The sequence below is a fragment of the Simochromis diagramma genome, unplaced genomic scaffold, assembly GCF_900408965.1.
Source record: "Simochromis diagramma unplaced genomic scaffold, fSimDia1.1 OVJJ01000656.1, whole genome shotgun sequence".
In the NCBI taxonomy this organism is placed as follows: domain Eukaryota; kingdom Metazoa; phylum Chordata; class Actinopteri; order Cichliformes; family Cichlidae; genus Simochromis; species Simochromis diagramma.
Window position 1 is genome coordinate 543,418 of NW_024387038.1, and position 26,058 is coordinate 569,475.

Genomic DNA, 26,058 nt, shown 5'->3' on the forward strand with positions numbered 1-26,058 from the left:
CTTCTCACGTGTACACCACTTTGTGTTGGTCTTTCACGTGGAATTCCAATAAAATTGATTCATGTTTGTGGCTGTAATGTGACAAAATGTGGAAAAGTTTAAGGGGGCCGAATACTTTTGCAAGCCACTGTATTTCATTTACAAATATTATAATACTGTGAAAAGTTATATGAATGGACAGTGTGACCTTACAATGTCCTTCTCTGTATCCTATCAAAGTTCACAATTAATGAATATGACAAGTCTTTATCTGAACACTGGTTAAACTCAACTCTGCAGAAGAGGACAATTAATCTCACACATGATGTTGCATAGAATTACAGGATTTTATTGGCCTGAAAAAGTCACATAGGCATTCAACACATTATATGACAACTGATTTAAAGCAATTTGGTTCAGCAGTGACATAGGCTCTCATCACACAGCCAAAACGTTTGCATCATATCCACAGACGACTTGCGTGCTGATCACAGTAGAGGTGGCGGGCTAATGGTATTGCCTGAGCTTCAGCTCACGATGCATCTGGCACCAAACACACGGGTAACAAAAGCACACTGTACAGCAGTCATCAGTGAACGAGCCCTGCAGGATGGAGAAGAAGAAGCAGATAGACAGAGGATGAAGCAGCAGGAGTTACTGTTGTTACCCCTCAGACATAAAAGTTTAGTGGGGTGTTGTCATCCCCTCATCCGGCAGCTGTGTCCCTGTGTAGAGCTGGGTAACCAAATATCTGAGAGTTTGTCAAAACAAGAAGCCGCAGCTTTTTTCCCCACAGTGAGGGCAAGAGATTTCAGATTTGAAGAACTTTACACTTCCTCTTTTTCAACTCAAGCTACTCCATTATAAACTCTACGGTTTGCAAAATACCACAAGTTTTATCCAGGTCACTTTTATGATGGCACTGCATGATGTGGTTACTTTATGTCAGTTTGACCATGAGAGGTGAGGGTGAGTGAGAAGGATCTGCACAAAGCACAATTTGTGTGCATTTTTTGAATCTCATAAAATTTACATTTAGATGTTATGTTAGTTCATTTTACAAGCAGAAACTTCCAGGGCTTAAAAATGAAGCCAGTGCAGAAGTTATAAAAGTGCACTTCCTCTAGTGACCACATCTATCTTTTAAGTGTAGTTTGTAACAGTGTCCTCCATCTCTAATCCAGCCTTACATAGATGTTGTGGCGCTCTCTGATGGACTGACGGAGTAAGCAGGACACCACACCACAAACGTCCAAGAGTGGCACTGCACAGCACCATCCATGTTTATTGGCTGCATCACACTGCATGCAGGGGAAACAGCAAAGGCCACAGCAACCTTTGGGGAGAAATATATACATATATAAATAAATATTTATGTATATATTTTATTTACTATTTTTTTATTAACTACAACAAACCAACCAACCTGGATGTTCCAGGGGAGCAAAAAAACTTTGAATTTTTGCTATTTCAACTTTCCCTGAATCCAACCACAGAGAGACTGGACTTCTATTTTATTGTTATTATTATTATTATTATTATTTATTGATAGTAAAAAAAAATATTTGGGACACTCTAAGTCTGATTTTTTATGTTATCATAAAAGGAGTCATTAAGTTTAAGTTGAACATTTGAGACATTTCCACTCCAATTATGAAAAGTCAGTTTTCTGGTGAAAAATGTAAAATAATGAAAAACTCCATAATGCTACTAAATGATCATTGCTATCATGTAGTCTCAGATAGTTCATTCATTCTTGATTTTTTACTGACTTCAAACACTCGGTTAGCTTATTGCAAACAAAGTCTGAGGAGATCGCTCATGCAGAAATCACTGCTGTTTGTAGGGTTTCCTGAGTTTACTTACAGGTCTCCATATCAGAGCAGCAATCACAGAGGTCGGTGCTCCATTGGCCAGAGTTTTCAATGGTCCTGATGACTGTCACCACCTGGGTGGGCTGCTGGTGGACGGCCATGCCTGTAGGAAACACAGACACAGATTGAAACGCTGTAGTGGTTATCTTGTGAAAAGAGAAATTTAATGCTAGATTATGAAAAAGCTAAAAGACTGATTTTGATACATGTTATAAGTATAACAGGATGACAACAAATATCTTTGGCCAGCTGTACAAATGATTTATGTACGGCCCAGACAAAAGAGCTGACACCGTTTTTATGCACAGATTTATTATCTCTGACTTCCTCAGAAAAATGTTACCACGTATTACATTCATGATTTCACAAAGATTTCTGATTCTCTTAAGCTGTTCATCAGTGTAAAATGTTTTTCTTACCTTCTTTTGTCTTCTCTGGTTCTCTGAGCTTTCAAAACAAGAGAAAACGTTAGAAAACACCAGCATTTAGGCACAGACCAATAACAGGAAGGGGAGGTGCCGAGTTACGCACACACACTCCTAATTTGTATTGTACTGGCAGATGTTTTTGGGTTGCTTTTTTTTTCTGACTTTGTACTACAAATATCTGTACTTTGTACTCCTTACATTTTGTAAAAAGGCTTGTTACTTTTGCTTAATGCAGTTCTGTCATTGTAAGGCTCCAAACATGAAACTAATTTCAGCCTAAACAGAAACATATGGCGGGCTGTTTATTAACCGCCAGAGGATGTCACGTAAAAAGAGATGACTGTGCCAAAGTCTGGGGTTAAAAGTGGAACTGTGTTTTTTTGTTTTTGCACAACACCGGAACAACTGCAGGTGTCTGTAAGTTGTGGTACTTCAACATCTAGCTTGTGCTACTGAAGAGGAGCGAGCATAAAGGGAGTGACGTTTTTTTAAGTGTCAGGTCATTTTAAATGCAGTGTTACTATCAGCTCACAAACAGAGAGAGGAAGAAGAGAGGGTAGATTTAAAGGTAAGGACTGCTCATCTGACTGACTGACACATTCTCCTGTTTAGAGGAAAAGTCACCCTCTACAATGTGGACAACGGTAAATAGAAATACTTTTTAGTTTCCTTCTTTTCTTCAGCTTCAAGCTGAGTATAATTAGATTTTTTTTAAAGTTTGTATTCCCATCTACTGATATTATTTTATCATTATGTTAATAAAGCACAAGTAAGGCAAGTATTGTAGTGAGTGGTGGATTGTCAGATGTTTTTCGGTTGCTCGTGAACTGCAGAGGGCTGAGCCTGAAGGAAATTCCACACAGTTCCTCTAATGACTTTCCAGTAACTGCTACAATGAAGGGTCAAGAGTTCACTGGGTCTCTGCTTCAGTGCTGTGAAATGGAAACACTGCTTAACCAGTGAGCAGCAACAAGACTTATTCTATCAGTCTTGACACAAGAGGTGGGAAGTAACCAGTGTTGAGTAAGTTACTTTTAAAAAGTAATTAATTACTAATTACTTAATCAATATTGTATTTAAAATACTTATCTAATTACTGTGTCTGAAAAGTAACTTAATTACTCAATAAGTAATTTAACTAAATACTTTTTTAAATCCCTATAAACCTTGAGTGGACAAACAATAGAAATTAAACTCTTTAAATAATAAATAATTTATTTTTAAAAGACGCAGCGGTAGCAGCTCTTCCACAATGTAGCCTGCAATCATTTTTTAAGCTCACCTTCAGACGCTTTCTGTGCTGCTGAAGTAAAATCAAGCTTTGCCTGCTTAGCAGGAGTTGCCGCGGTGTTACCCATGGATGATGAACAAGGATCACTCAGAAGTGTTCGTCTATGCTCTCGTGTCAGGCGCTTCAGTAGATTACTCGCGCTATTAACAGCAGCTGATAGTTTTTACATATTACTGTAATGTTCTTGTCTGCTTGTTTCACAAAAGTGAAGAGACGGGAATATGTCCATTTCATAAAACAGCCACTCGCTTCAGCCGAGTCCGACATCTTTAGAATATGACTATGCAGCAAACTGGCGCGAAATGACGTGCAGCTGCACTACAGCGATGTTAAAGCGGCAGAGTTTACTTTTACCTTTAGAAGACAAATTATTGAATAATTAATTAATGATATTCAGCGAGTTTGATTATTTTACAATGTAACGCAAGTACTTTGTAAGTAACTGTAATTAAAATACCTAAAAATGAACAGTAATCAGTTACTCTACTTTTTCAGTGGAAAAGTAATTTAATTACAGTAACGTGTTATGCGTTACACCCAACACTGGAAGTAACGAAGTACAAATACTTCATTACTGTACTTCAGGTATCTGTACTGTACATGAGTGTGTGTGTGTGTGTGTGTGTGTGTGTGTGTGTGTGTCAGAGCGTTTCTTTACCACACACACACATCCATACACTGCTTTTTACTATTCCATAGCACCTTGTCCAACATTCACACTCCAATGGACACGTCTAGGACAACCTGAGGTTTAGTAGGTGCACCGATGATACTTGTTATGACTGGAGGAATGTCTGTTTTCTTTAATGGAGAATAAATCTTTTTTGCTGTTAGTTCCCCTTAAATAGTGTCACATTTGTAAGGAAAATTATTGAAGATGATTAAATGATTAAAGAAACAAGACATGTTGGCACTTTAATTAAACAAACAAGATGCCATTTTTAGCTGCTAATGAGCTAGCTTGTGTCTTTAGTTGATTTCACAGGCAGTGTCGTGCTGTCAAAGCTGCTTCTTTAAGTTTTTGGCTCAGACAATATGGTACATAACTAGTGTATGTCTTGCATGGGTTGCACGGGTATCACAATGAATTAGAAGGTGAGATCAAAAGTCAATAAAACCAATAAAATCGCAGGTAGTTGCAATCTGTTGCACGGTGTAACCGTGTAAGAATAAACTCTACCATTTTTGCAACAGGTGATCAATCGTACTGGATGTGTATAAATAGTCCTGTCTAGGGATGGGAATTGCGCACCAGTAGATCATTTCCTTGGAATTGTTAGTCTGCCTGCCTATCGATCCTCCTTATCAGTTCCACTTGGACTTGCTCTACAAAAAATCAAAAATCGTATTCTGTTTTATTATTTATGTTTCTTTTGAGTTTGAGTTTTGGAAAAGCGGATCTTAAGACGCTGAGAAAAACAAAAAAAAGAGAAACCAATCCTCAAAAAGGGAACTGTTCTGAATCTCTAAAAAATGTTTGATCCCAAATGCCTGTTTGAAATGTACTAACTTGTTCAGAATTCATAACAAGAAAATACAACAAAAGTGTAACAAATAATTATCAAAGAGGGTAAAAGCTCAATAAACTTGTCTATAGTAACCTGAATGCTTCTAATACACAATATGATGAGAAACTGTCTGTTGTAACATCTGTGTAACATGCACATCGGCAACATGAAAATGAGGAAGCAAGAAATCTGCAAACTCCGTTTATGGCATGACTTACGAAATTTGTACTTGGAATCAGGCAGATGATGCTGGCCAAGAAATCACATGCTAGTGGCTGTGATTTGAACCCTGAAATACCTCCTAATCTTTACTCAGAAACGTAGATGTTGATCACACACTAGTTGAGAAACTGTCAGTAACAGGAGTGAGAGCTGTAGCTCATAAAAGAAGAAAAAATCTACACGAGAAGAATCGCTTTCTTTATTTTGCCCTCTTATATGAACAATCAACTTGTGTAAATCTACAACTTGTCTTCTTAGATCTTCACTGATTTTCTTGGGCTTTACTTTTTTTCAAAGTATTGGTCAGTCCAAATGCTTTTATGCTGCACTTGTAGTCAATCATCATCACCAACAAGAAGTTGACAGGCCTCAATCTTGTTAGGTCAAAAGACATGTAGAAAAATAAATTAAAATTTATGCACACAACTTTTAGTTTTTAAAGTCATCAAAGACGTGTGCTGTGCAATTATTCTATGCTGGAAAAAGAACAGTGCATGAAATAATTAAAAGACCAAAATCACCAATGAGTGATTTTGGCCTTGACCAATGACCAATGATGAGTGGATACAAACGTCCGACCACAACTATATATAGTTTTCCATGATTTTATCATCTCTCTGTCCTTCTCTTGAGCAGATGCCCTATGGCTCACACATCCGGTTGCCTAACTCAGCAACTCAGATGACACTTCAGTATTCAGAATCAACACATTTTAATTTGAAACTTTTCTGCTTATTCACTACATCAAACAAAATATGTATATTTGTTACATCGAATGAAATATATCTTTGCTCCTAAAAAGATTAGCTTCAGCAAATTCACATACAGCTATACTTGTTGTTGAATTCTGTGTTATATTTCTATCATCACTTAGTCACTTAGTCAGTGGAGGTGATAACAATGCTCATAACAATGGTCAGTTAGGCTCTGGTGTTTAAATGATGCTAGTCCTAAATACTAGCATGCTAGTTAGTATAGGGAGTGCAGAATTATTAGGCAAGTTGTATTTTTGAGGAATACTTTTATTATTGAACAACAACCATGTTCTCAATGAACCCAAAAAACTCATTAATATCAAAGCTGAATGTTTTGGAAGTAGTTTTTAGTTTGTTTTTAGTTTTAGCTATTTTAGGGGGATATCTGTGTGTGCAGGTGACTATTACTGTGCATAATTATTAGGCAACTTAACAAAAAACAAATATATACCCATTTCAATTATTTTTTTTTACCAGTGAGACCAATATAACATCTCCACATTCACAAATATACATTTCTGACATTCAAAAACAAAACAAAAACAAATCAGCGACCAATATAGCCACCTTTCTTTGCAAGGACACTCAAAAGCCTGCCATCCATGGATTCTGTCAGTGTTTTGATCTGTTCACCATCAACATTGCGTGCAGCAGCAACCACAGCCTCCCAGACACTGTTCAGAGAGGTGTACTGTTTTCCCTCCTTGTAAATCTCACATTTGATGATGGACCACAGGTTCTCAATGGGGTTCAGATCAGGTGAACAAGGAGGCCATGTCATTAGTTTTTCTTCTTTTATACCCTTTCTTGCCAGCCACGCTGTGGAGTACTTGGACGCGTGTGATGGAGCATTGTCCTGCATGAAAATCATGTTTTTCTTGAAGGATGCAGACTTCTTCCTGTACCACTGCTTGAAGAAGGTGTCTTCCAGAAACTGGCAGTAGGACTGGGAGTTGAGCTTGACTCCATCCTCAACCCGAAAAGGCCCCACAAGCTCATCTTTGATGATACCAGCCCAAACCAGTACTCCACCTCCACCTTGCTGGCGTCTGAGTCGGACTGGAGCTCTCTGCCCTTTACCAATCCAGCCACGGGCCCATCCATCTGGCCCATCAAGACTCACTCTCATTTCATCAGTCCATAAAACCTTAGAAAAACCAGTCTTGAGATATTTCTTGGCCCAGTCTTGACGTTTCAGCTTGTGTGTCTTGTTCAGTGGTGGTCGTCTTTCAGCCTTTCTTACCTTGGCCATGTCTCTGAGTATTGCACACCTTGTGCTTTTGGGCACTCCAGTGATGTTGCAGCTCTGAAATATGGCCAAACTGGTGGCAAGTGGCATCTTGGCAGCTGCACGCTTGACTTTTCTCAGTTCATGGGCAGTTATTTTGAGCCTTGGTTTTTCCACACGCTTCTTGCGACCCTGTTGACTATTTTGAATGAAACGCTTGATTGTTCGATGATCACACTTCAGAAGCTTTGCAATTTTGAGACTGCTGCATCCCTCTGCAAGATATCTCACTATTTTTGACTTTTGTGAGCCTGTCAAGTCCTTCTTTTGACCCATTTTGCCAAAGGAAAGGACGTTGCCTAATAATTATGCACACCTGATATAGGGTGTTGATGTCATTAGACCACACCCCTTCTCATTACAGAGATGCACAACACCTAATATGCTTAATTGGTAGTAGGCTTTCGAGCCTATACAGCTTGGAGTAAGACAACATGCATGAAGAGGATGATGTGGACAAAATACTCATTTGCCTACTAATTCTGCACTCCCTGTATTAAGGGACCCAAAGTGTGCCTAAAAATATCACCAGCATCATCGCACCATCACCAGCCTGAACTGTTCTATATTTTCATGTTTACAGCAAACACTGACCCTAACATCTGAATGTTTTTGCAGAAATCGAGACTCGTCACACCAGAATATCAAATTGTAGCCTCAGTTTCCATTGCTTAGCTGACACTCAGTATGCCTCATGTGAAAGGTTAAGCATTGTTTTACAGTTTGGGAATTTTAGGTCCCATTTTGGGTCTGTAAAAATCTGGAGACAATATTCCCAAGAACTTCTTAAACTTTTCTTACTTACCTATTACAAATGCATAGAACAGTAGGAAGACTAAACCTCAAACACTTTTATTTAGTTTGGTTTTTTTTGTTGTTGGGGGGGTTTTTTTGGGAGGGGGGGGGGGGTATTTAATTCCTGTTTTCTCAATTATCTATAATTCTGACCATTTGTTGGTTGATTTTGTCTGAACAACTCACCAGACAAAAAGAAGAAGGCAAAAAATGAGTGTTTACCCTTATAAAGACAGTCAAGGCTTTATTGTTGTGTACGTCCAAGTACGAGTATTGTTGCAGCCCTAATGTGTGGGTGTGTGTAGTGTGTGTGTGTAGTGTGTGTGTGTGTGTATGTATGTATGTATGAATATATACATATACGTGTGTGTGTGTGTGTGTGTGTATATAAAACACCCAGCACGCCCCTGCGGGCAGTTTATCCTTCAAGCTCGGGTCCTCTACCAGAGGCCTGGGAGCTTGAGGGTCCTGTGCAGTATCTTAGCTGTTCCCAGGACTGCGCTCTTCTGGACAGAGATCTCCGATGTTATTCCCGGGATCTGCTGGAGCCACTCGCCTAGCTTGGGAGTCACCGCACCTAGTGCTCCGATTACCACGGAGACCACCGTTACCTTCACCCTCCACATCCTCTCGAGCTCTTCTCTGAGCCCTCGGTATTTCTCCAGCTTCTCGTGTTCCTTCTTCCTGATATTGCTGTCATTCGGAACCGCTACGTACGTCTGTCTGTCTGTCTGTCTATCGGGTGCAACGATACTCGTATCGATATTGAACCGTTCGATACAGTGCTTTCGGTTCGGTACGCATATGTATTGAACAATACAAAATTTTTAATTTATTTTATCAACTTTCCTTCTGACGATGCTGTCTGTGTTGAGCGCTCAGTGGATCTGCGCTCGACAGTGCAGCCTAGGCGGAGTAGTCGAACGCAGATTCACTGAGCGCAGGGCAAGCTAGCAAGACAGAAGTTAAGCTCTCCTTGCAACATGGCAAATTGAACTTCCCCCACCCTCATTCAGATCTGGCGTTTGGAACTATTTTGGATTTCATGGCACGTATGACCCTGAAGGTAAGCGCGTCATGGACTAAAGTAAAACAGTATGTTGGATGTGCCACGCAATGCTCAATTACATGGGTGGGAACTAGTGTGTTAGCGCAGTTAGCTCGTTAACGTGTTGGCCGTCCAGCCCCATGCACGGGCGATCCGCGGTAGCTCGTTAATGGAAATTTGCCGTGTTGTGGCGTTAACGTCATTTCAACGAGATTTACGCTGACAGCACTAGTGGGAACAAAATGAATATGACTGCACATTTACGCCGACATCATCCTAGTGCAAAGACAAGTGGAAGCAGACAAAAACAACAAGCACGCATGATACAAACTTTACCCGAGTCATTTAGACAGCCGTTAGCACATGATTCTCCTTATGGGGACCTGATATATTTAATATGCTGCTGAGAATATACCCCAGATGTCTGGCCAACTCAGAAAAGCCAATGTCTTTCTCACTATCCTATCAAAGTTCACAATTAGTGAATATGACTAGTTTATATCTGAACAATGGTTAAACTCTGTTTTGCAGAAGAGGACAATTAATCTCACACATGATGTATAAAATTAAAGGATTTTATTGGCCTGAAAAAGTCATAGCCTCTCATTACACAGCCAAAATGTTTGCATCGTATCCACAGACGACTTGCGTGCTGATCACAGTCGAGGTGGCGGGCTACTTGTTTTCCCTGATCTTCACCTCACGATGCATCTGGCCCCAAACACACGGGTAACAAAAGCACACTGTACAGCAGTCATCAGTGAACGAGCCCTGCAGGATGGAGAAGAAGAAGCAGATAGACAGAGGATGAAGCAGCAGGAGTTACTGTTGTTACCCCTCAGACATAAAAGTTTAGTGGGGTGTTGTCATCCCCTCATCCGGCAGCTGTGTCCCTGTGTAGAGCTGGGTAACCAAATATCTGAGAGTTTGTCAAAACAAGCAACCTCAACTTTTTTTTCCCACGATGAGGGCAAGAGATTTCAGATTTCAAGAACTTTACACTTCCTCTTTCTCAACTCAAGCTACTCCTTTATAACTTCCACGGATTGCAAAATACCACAAGTTTTATCCAGGTCACTTTTATGATGGCACTGCATGATGTGGTTACTTATAAACAAATAATGAGGACACAGAGACATCTGGGAGCTATTGAAGAGGTGAGGGTGAGTGAGAAGGATCTGCACAAAGCACAATTTGTGTGCATTTTATATGAATCTCATAAAATTTACATTTTACATCAGTTCATTTTACAACCACATCACAAAGACACACATTCAACTCTATTCTCCTAGCAGAAACCTCCAGGGCTTAAAAGTGAAGCCAGTGCGGAAGTTATAAAAGTGCACTTCCTCTAGTGACCACATCTATCTTTTAAGTGTAGTTTGTAACAGTGTCCTCCATCTCTAATCCAGCCTTACTTCAATGTTGTGGCGCTCTCTGATGGAGCCACGGAGTAAGCAGGACACCACACCACAAACGTCCAGGAGTGGCATTGCACAGCACCATCCATGTTTATTGGCTGCATCACACTGCATGCAGGGAAAACAGCAAAGGCCACAGCAACCTTTGAGGAGAAACAGGTACAGAGTTATTTGATAGATATTAGGGGTGCAACGATACTCGTATCGATATTGAACCGTTCGATACAGTGCTTTCGGTTTGGTACGCATATATATCGAACAATACAAAATTTTTTATTTATTTTATCAACTTTTCTTCTGACGATGCTGTCTGTGTTGAGAGCTCAGTGGATCTGCGTTCGACTACTCCGCCTAGGCTGCACTGTCGAGCGCAGATCCACTGAGTGCAGCACAAGCTACCAAGACAGAAGCTAAGCTTGTTGCAACATGGCAAATTGAACCTCCCCCACCCTCATTCAGATCTGGCCTTTGGAACTATTTTGGTCTTCATGTGACGTATGACCCTGAAGGCAAGCGCATCATGGACTAAAGTAAAACAGTATGTTGGATGTGCCACGCAATGCTCAATTACATGGGTGGGAGCTAGTGCGTTAGCGCAGTTAGCTCGTTAACGTGTTGGCTGTCTAGCCCCATGCACGGGGCGATCCGCGGTAGCTCGTTAATGGAAATTTGCCGTGTTGTGGCGTTAACGTCATTTCAACGACACACACGACACAACGAATATGACTGCACATTTACTCCGACATCATCCTAGTGCAAAGACAAGTGGAAGCAGACAAAAACAACAAGCACTCATGCTACAAACTTTACCCGAGTCATTTAGACAGCCGTTAGCACATGATTCTCCTTATGGGGACCTGATATGTTTAATATGCTGCTGAGAGTATACCCCAGAAGAAGCGTATAGTATAGTTTTTATTTTGGAAAGAGCCATTTCTCTGTAATAAACTCTCTTTTCCAAAGATGAGTGATTCCTCAATCAGATTTATTTATTTTTTATTACTTTGTTGTTTCAGCAACATTAAATTTAAAAACTGTACTTTTGAGTTAAAATATATATTTATAATTTTAATAAATGACAAATTAAAAAGGCATGAACATTTTTTTTTGTATTGAAAAAATATCGAACCGTGACACCAAAGTATCGAACCGAACCGAACCGTGAATTTTGTGTATCGTTGCACTCCTAATATATATGTATACAGAACCCAGTATTCGGAAAGGTACAAATAACGTGTTTTTTACGAATACTTATTTCAAACAAATACTTTAAAAGATATTTGTATTCGGGAACAAGGAAAATCTTTATATGAAAAAGCTTTCCTTTTTTTTTTCCTTATGATACCACAGTACATGGCCGAACGAGTGAGTGACATGTGAAAGAGGTGACTGACACAGGCTGCTCCACACAGCAATAGAGACGACTCGGCTGAGCGAAAAAAGACTGAACTGCATCACGATCGGGTTTTTTTCTACCTTAACTAGTTTCCGGAGGCAGTTTATAACTTTCGCGAAGATCAGGTGATTATTCAATTACACTGCATTATTAACGCCTGCAGTCGTTAATAATTTACGTATCTCTGTTAGCTCGCTCATTTAGACAATAAGCTGTTGATAGAGTAACGTTAACATCTGGTTAAAAAGGTTAAAACAGTGCTTGTTGTCACTTATTAACTTAGCTGAAACTCCCCACATGGATTTAGGGAACCAAAAAGAAGAGTGTTACTGCTGCTGAGCCATCTGGCAATAACATAAGTAACAACAGCCAATGTCTGTTATGTTATTTTCTTTTCAATGACGTTCCTTGTTACTTGTTTATTGCTGGATTTATAGAAAAACATCAAATAATTTTGCATATCCGTAATTATTATAATGGATATAATGAAAGAATACTTACACTATAACGTCTGTTAGAAGTGTAATGCAAAAAGACTGGATTTTTATGCCTATTTTGAATTGTATTCAAAGTACAAATACAAATACTTTTCCCTCCTCAGCAAATACAAATACAGATAGAAATACCGGCTGCTTTGCACATCTCTAATACATATATATATGTGTATATATATATATATATATATATATATATATATATATATATATATATACATATATGTGTGTGTGTGTGTGTGTGTGTGTTATATAAATATATATTGAATGATTGATTGATTGATTGATTGATTGATTGATTGATTGATTGATTGATTGATTGATTGATGATACTTTATTCATTTTATTCATCCCGAGGGAAATTGGGTTAAGGCTGCCGACCATACATACATTACACAACCATCATGCGGAAGACAGGTCAGAGAGGTATAACAATGGAAAATCCACAACATGATGAAAGACGAGGAGAAAAAAAGAACTCCCCCAGACTGAGCTCCAACAGGGAGATCAGTTTGAGAACAGAAGAAAAAACACCTCAGCACATGAATCATCACATCTCACAACGTATTGCGACATTTCCACTCCAATTACGAAAACTTGGTTTTCTGGTGAAAAATGTAAAATAATGAAAAACTCCATAATGCTGCTAAATGATCATTGCTATCATGTAGTCTCAGATAGTTCATTTATTCTTGATTTTTTACTGACTTCAAACACTCGGTTAGCTTATTGCAAACAAAGTCTGAGGAAATCGCTCATGCAGAAATCACTGCTGTTTGTAGGGTTTCCTGGGTTTACTTACAGCTCTCCATATCAGAGCAGCAATCACAGAGGTCGGTGCTCCATTGGCCAGAGTTTTCAACGGTCCTGACGACTGTCACCACCTGGGTGGGCTGCTTGTGGACAGCCGTGCCTGTAGGAAACACCATGCTGAAGGAAACACACACACAGATTGAAATGCTGTAGTGGTTATCTGGTTAGAGAAATTCAACATGAAAAAGGTGAAAGACTGGTTTTGATCCATGTTATAACAGGATGATTCCTGGTGCATATAAATGACAACAAATACCTTTGGCCAGCTGTACAAATGATTTATGTACGGCCCAGACAAAAGAGCTGACACCGTTTTTATGCACAGATTTATTATCTCTGACTTCCTCAGAAACATGTTACCACGTATTACATTCATGATTTTACAAAGATTTCTGATTCTCTTAAGCTGTTCATCAGTGTAAAATGTTTTTCTTACCTTCTTTTGTCTTCACTGGTTCTCTGAGCTTTCAAAACAAGAGAAAAAGTTTGGAAACACCAGCATTTAAGCACAGACCAAAAACAGGAAGGGGAGGTGCCGAGATACGCACACACATGGATTACTCAAGAGCCGCGAAAGGCTGAGCCTGATGGGAAGTCCACACCAATCACTGTAATGATGCACAGTAACTGCTATGACGAATGTTTAGGAATTCACTGAGCCCCTGCTTCAGTGCTGGGAAAGGAAAACACACTGCTTAACCGATGAGCAGCAACAAGACTTATTCTATGAATCCATCAGTACTTCTGCTGTCAATCCAAACACACTTGACACCAGAGGTGGGAAGTACAAATACTTCATTACTGTACTCCAGGTATCTGTACTGTACTTGAGTAGCGTGTTTTTAATGATTACTTATTACTACATATATCTGTACTTTCTACTCCATTGTGTAAAAAGGCTTGTTACTTTTGCTCAATGCAGTTCTGTCATTGTGAGCCTCCAAACATCAAACTAATTTCAAACACAGAATCAGAATCAGAAAGGGTTTTATTGCCAAATGTTGAGCAGGTTTACAACATTAGGAAATTGCTGCGGTACTTAGTGCAAAACATTCTGTCAGACAACGCTCAAATAAACATAAAGATAAGAATTAAAAGTGCTAAGTAGACAGATATATACATGAGTGCAGGTGGTGATCAGTGCTAAAAATGGGATGATGCAGTGAACACAGCGTAGGGTCATGTGTTAGTGGTGCGAACAGTCATAAGGTTATTGTTCATGAGTCCAACAGCAGAGGGGAAGAAACTGTTCTTATGGCGAGAGGTTCTGGTGCAAATGGACCGGAGCCTCCTGCCTGAGGGGAGCAGGTCAAACAGACTGTGTCCAGGGTGAGAAGGGTCAGCTGTGATCCGAGCTGCACGCCCCAGTGTCCTGGAGGTGTACAGGTCCTGCAGAGATGGGAGTCTGCAGCCAATCACCTTCTCAGCAGAGCGCACAACACGCTGCAGTCTCTGTTTGTCCCTGATAGTGGCTCCAGCGTACCACACGGTGATGGAGGAGGTGAGGATGGACTCGATGATTGCAGTGTAGAACTGCATCATCGTCCGTGTTGGCAGGTTGAATTTCTTCAGCTGCCTCAGGAAGTACAGGCGAGTGGAACAAACCTCAGCCCCCACAGCTCCGCCTCCAGCATACTAACCTTATACCATAACTATAAACTAAAAACAGAACCAGCCCCAGCCTGCCCAGACTCTCAAGTCTAAACTTGTAAGTAACATCATGTAACAGCAAAAAGAGCTTCTGTGTTTTCAAAACCACGACATTTGATCAGGTTCACATCAGCTGGCATGTTATGGTTGGTGTGTGTGACCCTTAATAAAATTTAAGTTTCGCGTTTTTAAGACAATCGTCAAATGTTTGGTCACATGACATGGTACTCATATAAACCAATAGTGGCTGCTACTACACACACACACACACACACACTGAAACCTCTGCACACTTTGGTATTTTCAAATCAACTTGCCAAGTCAATTTATTTAAAAACAATAAGAGTTGATTAAAGTGGTGTTCAACTTAAAGGAATAAAACAAACACAGAGAAAAAAGGACAAACAAGACACAAAAAAACTCATATTTAAATGCTAGAGAGTAAAGATGTGTCTTCAAGTGGGTTTTAAAGATGTCGAGTGTTGGTGAGGTCCTACTCTGAGGGGCGGACTGAAAAACAAACAATAACATTTTAAAATTCTAAATTCTAGTACTGGAAGCCAGTAAATATGCTTCTTTTAGACGGTATCATTAAGACCGTCAACGCATCACCTGAGGACGCCTTGAACCGACAGAACCGAATTGAGAAACCTTTGCCGAAGAGCGGACCCTGCGCCAGCAGGAACAACGCCAGGATGAAGAAGAAGAAGACAGCACACATTTTCACTGCTATGCCGATGACACCCAACTTTATCTATCTTTAATAGACTTCTCTGCATTGAATCATTACTTATTATTAATCTCTGGCTGTCTTCCACAGTGGGTCTTTTGTCCTGTATTGTCACGGTCCTGGGTCTGTGACCCAGTGTTTTCTGTTCTGTGTTGTTAATCTTTGATTTCTTGATGTATCTTTGTTTATTCTTTTGGTTCTGTGTATCCCCTCTAGTGTAGTCAGGTCTGTCTTAAGCCCGCGTCTCTGAGTCTGTGTCTTTGTGTGTGTGTGAGTTTCCTGTTTTACTTGGAAAATCCGTGTCTGATGTCAGTGTGTTCAGTTTACGTTTCCCCTGTCCCGCCATGTCTGATTACTCCCAGCTGTGCCCTCCTTCTGTGTCTCATTCCCCCGTTATCCCTCTGTGTATTTAAGCCTTGTGTCTGCCTCTGTTAGTTGCTGGTTCGTCTGCGTTATTTCCCTCCGTCAACCTGTGTATCTCCCTGCGTGTTCCTATGTCTTTCTCCCCGGGTCTCCAGTTAATATTTCAGGTTTGTTTTGTTAGTTTTTTCCAGTTTAGGTTTTGCTTAGCTTCCTCCACGCCTTCGCCGTTTCTGTTTGTATCTCCACCTTCTCAATAAAACTCCCCTGCATCTCAGCTGCCAGCATCTTGGGTCCTCATTAAATTCTACACGACTCATCCCGCAAGCCGTGACATGTATTCCTCCCCTCACCCAACCTGTCGCAGCAGATGGCCCCGCCCCTCCCTGAGCCTGGCTGTGCTGGAGGTTTTTTCCTATTAAATGGGAGTTTTTCAATCCTACTTCACCAAAGTGCTTCCTTATCGGGAGTCATATAATTGTTAATATTTTCTCTGTATGTATTATTGTAGGGTCTGCCTTACAATATGAAGCTCCTTGAGGCGACTGTTGTTGTGATTTGGCTCTAAAATTGTATTGAAATTGAATTGAAAGTGTAAAGAGTAAAGAAAAACAGAGGAAATATGTTCTTGCTTGTGTGTCCCTGTCAGGAGTAGAGCTGCTGCACTCTGAATGATTAGTACAGATGAGGGAGCAAAGCAAGAGCCTGAGTGACTCCAAAATGAAGGAAATTATCAAGCCTGGATGAAATGAAGGCATTAATTAATTTCTCAAAGTCAGAAAGGACAGAAAAACACAAAATGAACAGTACATGTTCATCTGAGCCAACTAATGATGCCTAATGATACTGAACAACTGTGAAACACTGTAAAAGACCAGTGGACAGATGTTAATGTTGTTACTGGGAATAATAGACCAGTTACTCAGACTGTTTCTTACAAAGTAAGAAAAATCAGTTGGTGAAGAACAGAAAGTTTTATCCACTTGGAGCCTTGAGACAACTGCTGTTGTGAATTGGCCCATATAAATAAAATTGAACTGAATTACACAGACTACTGTTACCACAAAGCCTGTTTTAAATATATTGCAAGGCAATCGCATCAATTTACATGTAAATTCTGTTACATTTATTTTATGGTGAACTGACGTGATTCTAGGGTAAAACCTTTAGAGGATGTCATCCCCCAATCATAATGTCATGCATACATTGCACCAAAATTAACATTATTGCATTCTTGTTACAAACAAACTTTTTCACCTTCATAAACCTGAATTTAAAGGTGTAGTTATTGCAGTGTTACTTTGAAAAGCAACCTTTGTAGTGCGATTAGAGTAAAATACACCGGTTTTAAGGTGGACCCAGTAATTATCCCGCCTGATGCAGAGGCTCGATCACGTTGATCAGAACTTTCCTAAGTTAGCTGAACTATTTGTAATAAAGCAGATAAAAGGAGAAACATGCTTAACATTGTTTCAGTCTCTTAACCACATGGAGGTGTAGCTGTGTTTATGTTCTGTGTGACTCCACTTGCCATAATAACCACAATGTTTTTATCTATTACTCTGTGGAAGAACAATGGCACTCTCTCTCAGAGGCAGTGGATAAATGCACTGAGAGATGAGCATCAGGTGGGTTGTAGAGCACAGCACTGTGTACGATTATGGGATATGAACATCTGTGTGGCCACTGTGATCACTGTGAATTATTTAACTGTTAATAAGAAGCTTTTAAGTAGATTGTTGAAGCTGGGAGTGTTAAAACAGTGACATAATAGCACTGAACACTGGCTTGGGTAGCTCTGGAGCTTCTCTGCTACAATAATGTGCTGTTCTGCACATAATCTGTTCTTATCCAGACATTAATAGGTACCACTAAAAGACAAACAAACCTTCATCCATTATTTACAGCACCGCACAGAGTTGAGGAGTGTAGCTGAGCTTGTTACAATCCACTAAACTATCAAGCAATTAAAGAAGCATTATTCAGTGTAGGCATAAAAATCCTTCTGCCACTCCACACACCTGGACAAGAAACACATGTTGATGCTTTAATGTTAATGTCCTCGTCTCTCAGTCTAAGTAAAAGTGAAACAGAATTTACAACCCAAAAAGTTCATGAGAATTATCAATTTGAATATGGCTGCTGCTGCTGGCCTTTGACAAATAATGTCCATTTGACTTGCTCTCATCTGGATCTTGAGCTGTTCTGTAAATGTTAAAGCTTGATGAAGAAACTTTATCAACTATGACAATAAAGTACGTCAGCTTTTTGTCTAGAAACGACATGGCAGCAGACCAGTGCCTCACAGAGCTAACATGAGCTTATTAACTCTGATGTTGGCTAATGTTGTTTAACCTACTTGGACAGCAGATACACATAACAGATGCTTTGAGTCACATTATTGTTCCCCACACGTAGAGTTCTTTGCACACATCTGCAGCTGTCATTTGTAAAAGCGCCACATGGTGTCTGGCTTTCTTCAGGCTGTACCATGCTGGTCTTTTTCATTATGATCAATGTTCATGTTGGTGAGAGATGCACTTACTGACATTCAGACGTCTATGTGTCTGTGGTCTGTTTCCTTGTTGTTAAGGATCAGCGTCATCCTGCCAGGTTCCACCATCATACACAATTATTTCATTTGCATATATTATAATACTGTGAAAAGTTATGTGAGTGGACAGTGTGATCTCACAATGTCTTTCTCACTATCCTATCTAAGTTCACAATTAGTGAATATGACTAGTTTATATCTGAAAAATGGTTAAACTCTGTTTTGCAGAAGAGGACAATTAATCTCACACATGATGTATAAAATTAAAGGATTTTATTGGCCTGAAAAAGTCATAGCCTCTCATTACACAGCCAAAATGTTTGCATCGTATCCACAGACGACTTGCGTGCTGATCACAGTCGAGGTGGCGGGCTGCTTGTTTTCCCTGATCTTCACCTCACGATGCATCTGGCCCCAAACACACGGGTAACAAAAGCACACTTTACAGCAGTCATCAGTGAACGAGCCCTGCAGGATGGAGAAGAAGAAGCAGATAGACAGAGGATGAAGCAGCAGGAGTTACTGTTGTTACCCCTCAGACATAAAAGTTTAGTGGGGTGTTGTCATGCCCTCATCTGGCAGCTGTGTCCCTGTGTAGAGCTGGGTAACCAAATATCTGAGAGTTTGTCAAAACAAGCAACCTCAACTTTTTTTTCCCACAGTGAGGGCAAGAGATTTCAGATTTGAAGAACTTTACACTTCCTCTTTCTCAACTCAAGCTACTCCTTTATAACTTCCACGGATTGCAAAATACCACAAGTTTTATCAAGGTCACTTTTATGATGGCACTGCATGATATGGTTACTTATAAACAAATAATGAGGACACAGAGACATCTGGGAGCTATTGAAGAGGTGAAGGTGAGTGAGAAGGATCTGCACAAAGCACAATTTGTGTGCATTTTATATGAATCTCATAAAATTTACATTTAGATTTTACGTCAGTTCATTTTACAACCACATCACAAAGACACACATTCAACTCGCTTCAATTCAAAAAATGAAGCCAGCGCAGAAGTTATAAAAGTGCATTTCCTCTAGTGACCACATCTATCTTTTAAGTGTAGTTTGTAACAGTGTCCTCCATCTCTAATCCAGCCTTACTTCGATGTTGTGGCGCTCTCTGATGGATCCACGGAGTAAGCAGGACACCACACCACAAACGTCCAGGAGTGGCAGTGCACAGCACCATCCATGTTTATTGGCTGCATCACACTGCATGCAGTGGAAACAGCAAAGGCCACAGCAACCTTTGGGGAGAAACAGGTACAGTTATTTTACAGACAGAAGAAAAAACACCTCAGCACATGAATCATCACATCTCACAACGTATTGCGACATTTCCACTCCAATTATGAAAACTTGGTTTTCTGGTGAAAAATGTAAAATAATGAAAAACTCCATAATGCTACTAAATGATCATTGCTATCATGTAGTCTCAGATAGTTCATTTATTCTTGATTTTTTTTACTGACTTCAAACACTCGGTTAGCTTATTGCAAACAAAGTCTGAGGAGATCACTCATGCAGAAATCACTGCTGTTTGTAGGGTTTCCTGGGTTTACTTACAGCTCTCCATATCAGAGCAGCAATCACAGAGGTCGGTGCTCCATTGGCCAGAGTTTTCAACGGTCCTGATGACTGTCACCACCTGGGTGGGCTGCTTGTGGACAGCCGTGCCTGTAGGAAACACCATGCTGAAGGAAACACACACACAGATTGAAATGCTGTAGTGGTTATCTGGTTAGAGAAATTCAACATGAAAAAGGTAAAAGACTGGTTTTGATCCATGTTATAACAGGATGATTCCTGGTGCATATAAATGACAACAAATATCTTTGGCCAGCTGTACAAATGATTTATGTACGGCCCAGACAAAAGAGCTGACACCGTTTTTATGCACAGATTTATTATCTCTGACTTCCTCAGAAACATGTTACCACGTATTACATTCATGATTTTACAAAGATTTCTGATTCTCTTAAGCTGTTCATCAGTGTAAAATGTTTTTCTTACCTTCTTTTGTCTTCACTGGTTCTCTGAGCTTTCAAAACAAGAGAAAAAGTTTGGAAACACCAGCATTTAAGCACAGACCAAAAACAGGAAGGGGAGGTGCCGAGATACGCACACACATGGATTACTCAAGAGCCGCAAAAGGCTGAGCCTGATGGGAAGTCCACACCAATCACTGTAATGATGCACAGTAACTGCTATGACGAATGTTTAGGAATTCACTGAGCCCCTGCTTCAGTGCTGGGAAAGGAAAACACACTGCTTAACCGATGAGCAGCAACAAGACTTATTCTATGAATCCATCAGTACTTCTGCTGTCAATCCAAACACACTTGACACCAGAGGTGGGAAGTACAAATACTTCATTACTGTACTCCAGGTATCTGTACTGTACTTGAGTAGTGTGTTTTTAATGATTACTTTTTACTACATATATCTGTACTTTCTACACCTTACATTTTGTAAAAAAGTTACTTTTGCTTTAACGCAGTTCTGTCACTGTGAGCCTCCAAACATCAAACTAATTTGAGCCTAAACAGAAACATATGACAGGCTTTTTTATAAATTACCAGAGGATGTTGCATAACAAGAGATGACTGTGCCAAAGTCTGGGTTAAAAGTGGGACTGTGTTTTTTTGTGTGTGTTTTTTGGGGGGCGGTTGCAATAAAGCACAAGGTTCACTTAGCTCTGCACACAAAATGGAAACTTCCTCCAAAGGGATACTTTTTACTTTCTTACTCTGAGTACATTTCAGAGCTTGTACTTTTTTACTTTTACTTGAGTAAAGAAGTTGAATCAGTTGTTCAAGTTTTACTGGAGTATTTTTTAACAGTATTATTTGTACTTAAGTGCAGAAAGTCTGTACTTTAGCCAAACATTTGGTCACCAGCAGGTCTAAGAGTACTTACACTGACATTTGAAAGCCAAATGGACTGGTACCTATATATTGCTTTTCTACTCTGAGTACTTAGTGTTTCTTTACTACATAAACACATCCAAACACTGCTTTTTACTGTTCCATTGCACCTTGTCCCACATTCACACTCACACTCTGATGGACACACCTAGGGCAACCTGAGGCTTAGTAAGTGCACCGATGATACTTCAACGTGTAATACGACTGCTAATAATAATAATCATAATAATAGCAACATGTAGATTGGAGAAGAACCAACCCTGCATATTAATGCATTCTTATGGACTGAATACTACACCATCAACCAAAAAATGTAAATGTCCAAGAGATGATGTAGTATTTTATAAACTGGTCACTACCTCAGGTTTTTCTCTTGACATTTCATGAGTCAAATTCTTCTGGGAAAGGAAACAAGATGACTTAGCTCAAATGTATTTTTATCTATATTTTTACCACAATTTATTTCACTTATTTACTGTTATGGCTGGAGGGATGTCTGCTTTTTTAAATGGAGCTGCTGGATATTTACAGTGGGGCAAAAAAGTATTTAGTCAGCCACCGATTGTGCAAGTTCCCCCACTTAAAATGATGACAGAGGTCAGTAATTTGCACCAGAGGTACACTTCAACTGTGAGAGACAGAAAGTGAAAAAAAAATCCATGAATCCACATGGTAGGATTTGTAAAGAATTTATTCGTAAATCAGGGTGGAAAATAAGTATTTGGTCAATAACAAAAATACAACTCAATACTTTGTAACATAACCTTTGTTGGCAATAACAGAGGTCAAACGTTTACTATCGGTCTTTACCAGGTTTGCACACACAGTAGCTGGTATTTTGGCCCATTCCTCCATGCAGATCTTCTCGAGAGCAGTGATGTTTTGGGGCTGTCGCCGAGCAACACGGACTTTCAACTCCCGCCACAGATTTTCTATGGGGTTGAGGTCTGGAGACTGGCTAGGCCACTCCAGGACTTTCAAATGCTTCTTACGGAGCCACTCCTTTGTTGCCCGGGCGGTGTGTTTTGGATCATTGTCATGTTGGAAGACCCAGCCTCGTTTCATCTTCAAAGTTCTCACTGATGGAAGGAGGTTTTGGCTCAAAATCTCACGATACATGGCCCCATTCATTCTGTCCTTAACACGGATCAGTCGTCCTGTCCCCTTGGCAGAAAAACAGCCCCATAGCATGATGTTTCCACCCCCATGCTTCACAGTAGGTATGGTGTTCTTGGGATGCAACTCAGTATTCTTCTTCCTCCAAACACGACGAGTTGAGTTTATACCAAAAAGTTCTACTTTGGTTTCATCTGACCACATGACATTCTCCCAATCCTCTGCTGTATCATCCGTGTGCTCTCTGGCAAACTTCAGACGGGCCTGGACATGCACTGGCTTCAGCAGCGGAACACGTCTGGCACTGCGGGATTTGATTCCCTGCCGTTGTAGTGTGTTACTGATGGTGACCTTTGTTACTTTGGTCCCAGCTCTCTGCAGGTCATTCACCAGGTCCCCCCGTGTGGTTCTGGGATCTTTGCTCACCGTTCTCATGATCATTTTGACCCCACGGGATGAGATCTTGCGTGGAGCCCCAGATCGAGGGAGATTATCAGTGGTCTTGTATGTCTTCCATTTTCTGATGATTGCTCCCACAGTTGATTTTTTCACACCAAGCTGCTTGCCTATTGTAGATTCACTCTTCCCAGTCTGGTGCAGGTCTACAATACTTTTCCTGGTGTCCTTCGAAAGCTCTTTGGTCTTGGTCATGGCGGAGTTTGGAGTCTGACTGTTTGAGGCTGTGGACAGGTGTCTTTTATACAGATGATGAGTTCAAACAGGTGCCATTCATACAGGTAACGAGTGGGGGACAGAAAAGCTTCTTACAGAAGACGTTACAGGTCTGTGAGAGCCAGAGATTTTCCTTGTTTGAGGTGACCAAATACTTATTTTCCACCCTAATTTACGAATAAATTCTTTACAAATCCTACCATGTGAATTCATGGATTTTTCTTTCACATTCTGTCTCTCACAGTTGAAGTGTACCTCTGGTGCAAATTACTGACCTCTGTCATCATTTTAAGTGGGGGAACTTGCACAATCGGTGGCTGACTAAATACTTTTTTGCCCCACTGTATGTCTGTGAAATTTTCTGTTGATTGTTTGAAATAAAAAAGTGAGATAAGAGCCCAGACAAAATTCTTCGGAGGGGGGGGGTTGAAAACAATAAGCCAGGAGTTAGCTGTGCTCGCAGACTCTTATCAAGCCTTGACCTCCCGGTCAGCTATCACGCTGGTGGATAACAGAGCTCTCCGAAAACGTGGAAGCTCTTTTGCAAATATGTGATATTTTGATAAATTAAGTAGATATTTGAGCATTACACAGCTACATTCTCTGCTGAAAATATCTTAAAAGGTTATTTTGTGACCCAGAAAGGGTAATCTGGGGAAAAGGAGGATCGCATATGTCGGCCGGTTGTCGGAGCCTGTGCGTACTTCTAAGCGCGGCAATGGCGGAGGAGCGCGGCTAAAAAACGTATTACTTTTTCTGGGTCACAAAATCAACTTTTAAGATATTTTCAGGCGAGAATGTAGCTGTCGAAAGTTCAAATATCTGCTCGATTCATCAAGATTCACATATTTGCAAAAATGCCCTGATGTTTTCCGAGACGTCCATTTTTTTCATGCTTTGTGGCACCTTGAACATCTGTGGCATCTATTGATGTCAAATCTAGCCTTTATTTAACAACATAAGCAAACTCTATGTTACAATGATTGCACAGCCATCAAGGATCAAATCGGTTTCTGAAAAATGTTCTGTTTTTTCTCCCTCTGCTTGCTTCTTACTGTCTTTGAGGCTGGGGACCAGCACTCCTGCCGTTGGACAGAAAGACATCAACTCAGTGGTAAGCATTTTGGTTTTCCAATACATTAGCAACTGTCAGTGACATTTATATTAATCAGGCTGAACTTTAATCATACTTTAGATCAGCCTGTTTTACTTACTGTTTTACTTGTGCTTTGGTTTGGGGAAGTTGTTTCTGTACTGATCTTTTCCTGTCTTCTGTTATTAGACTTGAGATATGACTGCACTATGCTGTTGCTGGTGACTCCAGTTAATTCTACAAGACATGCTGTGTAAGTAAAGAAACAACAACAGTTTGGTCTGCATTTCTTGAAAGATCACACCCCCCAAACTTAGTTTAGAGGGTCTGCAAGTTTTCTAACAGCAAAATTTGTTTTGTGCCCAAATCATTTTGCACATCATTAGAATGAAAGTTAATGGCCATGTTTGCATAGCCCTTTTTAAAATGATGCTTTCATGACATTATTGTGTGTCGGGTGGTGGTCACGGCTATCCAGACTGACAATTGGGACATTGAATATCACCTCTCCGGTGGGGAGGGAGCCTGAGATTGTCCAAATTGGAGTCTGTTTTATACCAAATGCAGAAAAAAATGTTTTAAGAAAGCAATTAAGTTCATGTTCCAAAAAATATGATTGTTTGCTTGCAGGACAACAGGAGAGATGAGTCCTCCGTCACAAATGGTGTGGTCAGTGAAGATGGTCGCCTGCAGGTTCAAGCTCATTGCATCTCCAACCCACATCCACTGCCACTGTACTTAAGGGAAGTTAAAGACTTTCTTCTGCACTTACATTTGGATCACCTCGATCCATGATAGTCATTCAGGCAGTAATGCCTGGACTGGAAACAAGCCATCCTTAAAACATTACAACATTCCAGCTCATGTGTTGGAATGAAAAACAAATGTGTTGTTTAAATCAGAGACTGCACTTGTGACAGAACAATAAATATTTTTATTTTGATTATATAAGTGATGTAAGTACACAACAAACTTGAGGTAGGCCTAAACGTATTTTCAGAATAACTAAATCTGAGACTTTGTTTCATTGTGAGATTGTAACAGTGATGGCAATATAATTGTTTGTTGTTCAGCTGAACAGTGTCCAGTGTGTTGGCTGTTATACTTTGTTGTGTTTGAAAATAAAAGTTGGTCTGATTTTAACATCCTTACAAAAAGTGTTGTTAATTATTTTTAATCATATTCAGGTTACCACAGATTGTTTTTTCATTTAGTTGAACTTGAAATGTTTGTCAGTAGGTAAACAATTAGCATTGTACAGTCAGAAATATCAAGTTATTCTTAATACTGCAGACTTGCAATATTAGTCATCTTAAGTAAGCTTTACTTAGTTTTTTTGAGGCAACGAGTTTCCTTAATTTTTTAGAGTTCTGGGAACTAACAAGGCTGTACAGTGTACTCAAAATGAGTAAGTTGCCCTAACTTGGTCATCTTACGTAAACTTGATCCAATTTTTTTGACTTCTGGGAACAAATGAGCTTGTACAGAGTACTCAAAATAAACAAGTTGTCCTAATTTAGTCATTTTTAGCTAAGCTTTACTCAGTTTTTTTTTGAGGCAACGAGTTTCCTCAATTTTTTTGAGTTCTGGGAACGAATTAGATTTTACAGTGTATTATACATTATAATAGAACTGCACTTGG

At 40.0% G+C, this 26,058-nt stretch overlaps 2 protein-coding genes and 1 long non-coding RNA gene across 3 annotated transcripts; all 3 read right to left on the reverse strand.

The window, feature by feature from the left end:
• Nucleotides 1–307: 307 nt before the first annotated feature.
• Nucleotides 308–2,403, reverse strand: LOC120740929. The gene is made up of 4 exons (XR_005697518.1): nucleotides 2,273–2,403; nucleotides 1,846–1,956; nucleotides 1,170–1,315; nucleotides 308–582 (listed from the first exon to the last, which is right to left on the reverse strand). It is a non-coding gene; the product is annotated as an uncharacterized LOC120740929 (long non-coding RNA).
• A 7,344-nt stretch (nucleotides 2,404–9,747) lies between these two features.
• On the reverse strand, nucleotides 9,748–13,882 carry LOC120740926 (cornifelin homolog B-like). The gene is made up of 4 exons (XM_040043465.1): nucleotides 13,749–13,882; nucleotides 13,302–13,429; nucleotides 10,607–10,752; nucleotides 9,748–9,959 (listed from the first exon to the last, which is right to left on the reverse strand). The coding sequence occupies exons 2-4, from the start codon at nucleotides 13,426–13,428 to the stop codon at nucleotides 9,864–9,866; spliced, it is 369 nt and encodes a 122-aa protein (XP_039899399.1). The 5' UTR covers nucleotide 13,429; nucleotides 13,749–13,882; the 3' UTR covers nucleotides 9,748–9,863.
• Nucleotides 13,883–18,862: 4,980 nt separating this feature from the next.
• LOC120740925 (cornifelin homolog B-like) lies at nucleotides 18,863–20,746 on the reverse strand. Its single transcript, XM_040043464.1, has 4 exons — nucleotides 20,622–20,746; nucleotides 20,175–20,302; nucleotides 19,710–19,855; nucleotides 18,863–19,074 (listed from the first exon to the last, which is right to left on the reverse strand). The coding sequence occupies exons 2-4, from the start codon at nucleotides 20,299–20,301 to the stop codon at nucleotides 18,910–18,912; spliced, it is 438 nt and encodes a 145-aa protein (XP_039899398.1). The 5' UTR covers nucleotide 20,302; nucleotides 20,622–20,746; the 3' UTR covers nucleotides 18,863–18,909.
• Nucleotides 20,747–26,058: the final 5,312 nt, after the last annotated feature.

What these genes read in the sequence shown, in the direction of transcription:
- LOC120740926 (XM_040043465.1), bottom strand. Translation starts at nt 13,428, where the DNA reads ATGGTGTTTCCTACAGGCACGGCTGTCCACAAGCAGCCCACCCAGGTG. An exon ending in CTGCTCTGATATGGAGAGCT is followed by an intron (nt 10,753 to 13,301) that starts GTAAGTAAACCC and finishes TTCTCCTCAAAG; the next exon opens with GTTGCTGTGGCCTTTGCTGT. An exon ending in GAGAGCGCCACAACATTGAA is followed by an intron (nt 9,960 to 10,606) that starts GTAAGGCTGGAT and finishes TCCATCCTGCAG; the next exon opens with GGCTCGTTCACTGATGACTG.
- LOC120740925 (XM_040043464.1), bottom strand. Translation starts at nt 20,301, where the DNA reads ATGGTGTTTCCTACAGGCACGGCTGTCCACAAGCAGCCCACCCAGGTG. An exon ending in CTGCTCTGATATGGAGAGCT is followed by an intron (nt 19,856 to 20,174) that starts GTAAGTAAACCC and finishes TTCTCCCCAAAG; the next exon opens with GTTGCTGTGGCCTTTGCTGT. An exon ending in GAGAGCGCCACAACATCGAA is followed by an intron (nt 19,075 to 19,709) that starts GTAAGGCTGGAT and finishes TCCATCCTGCAG; the next exon opens with GGCTCGTTCACTGATGACTG.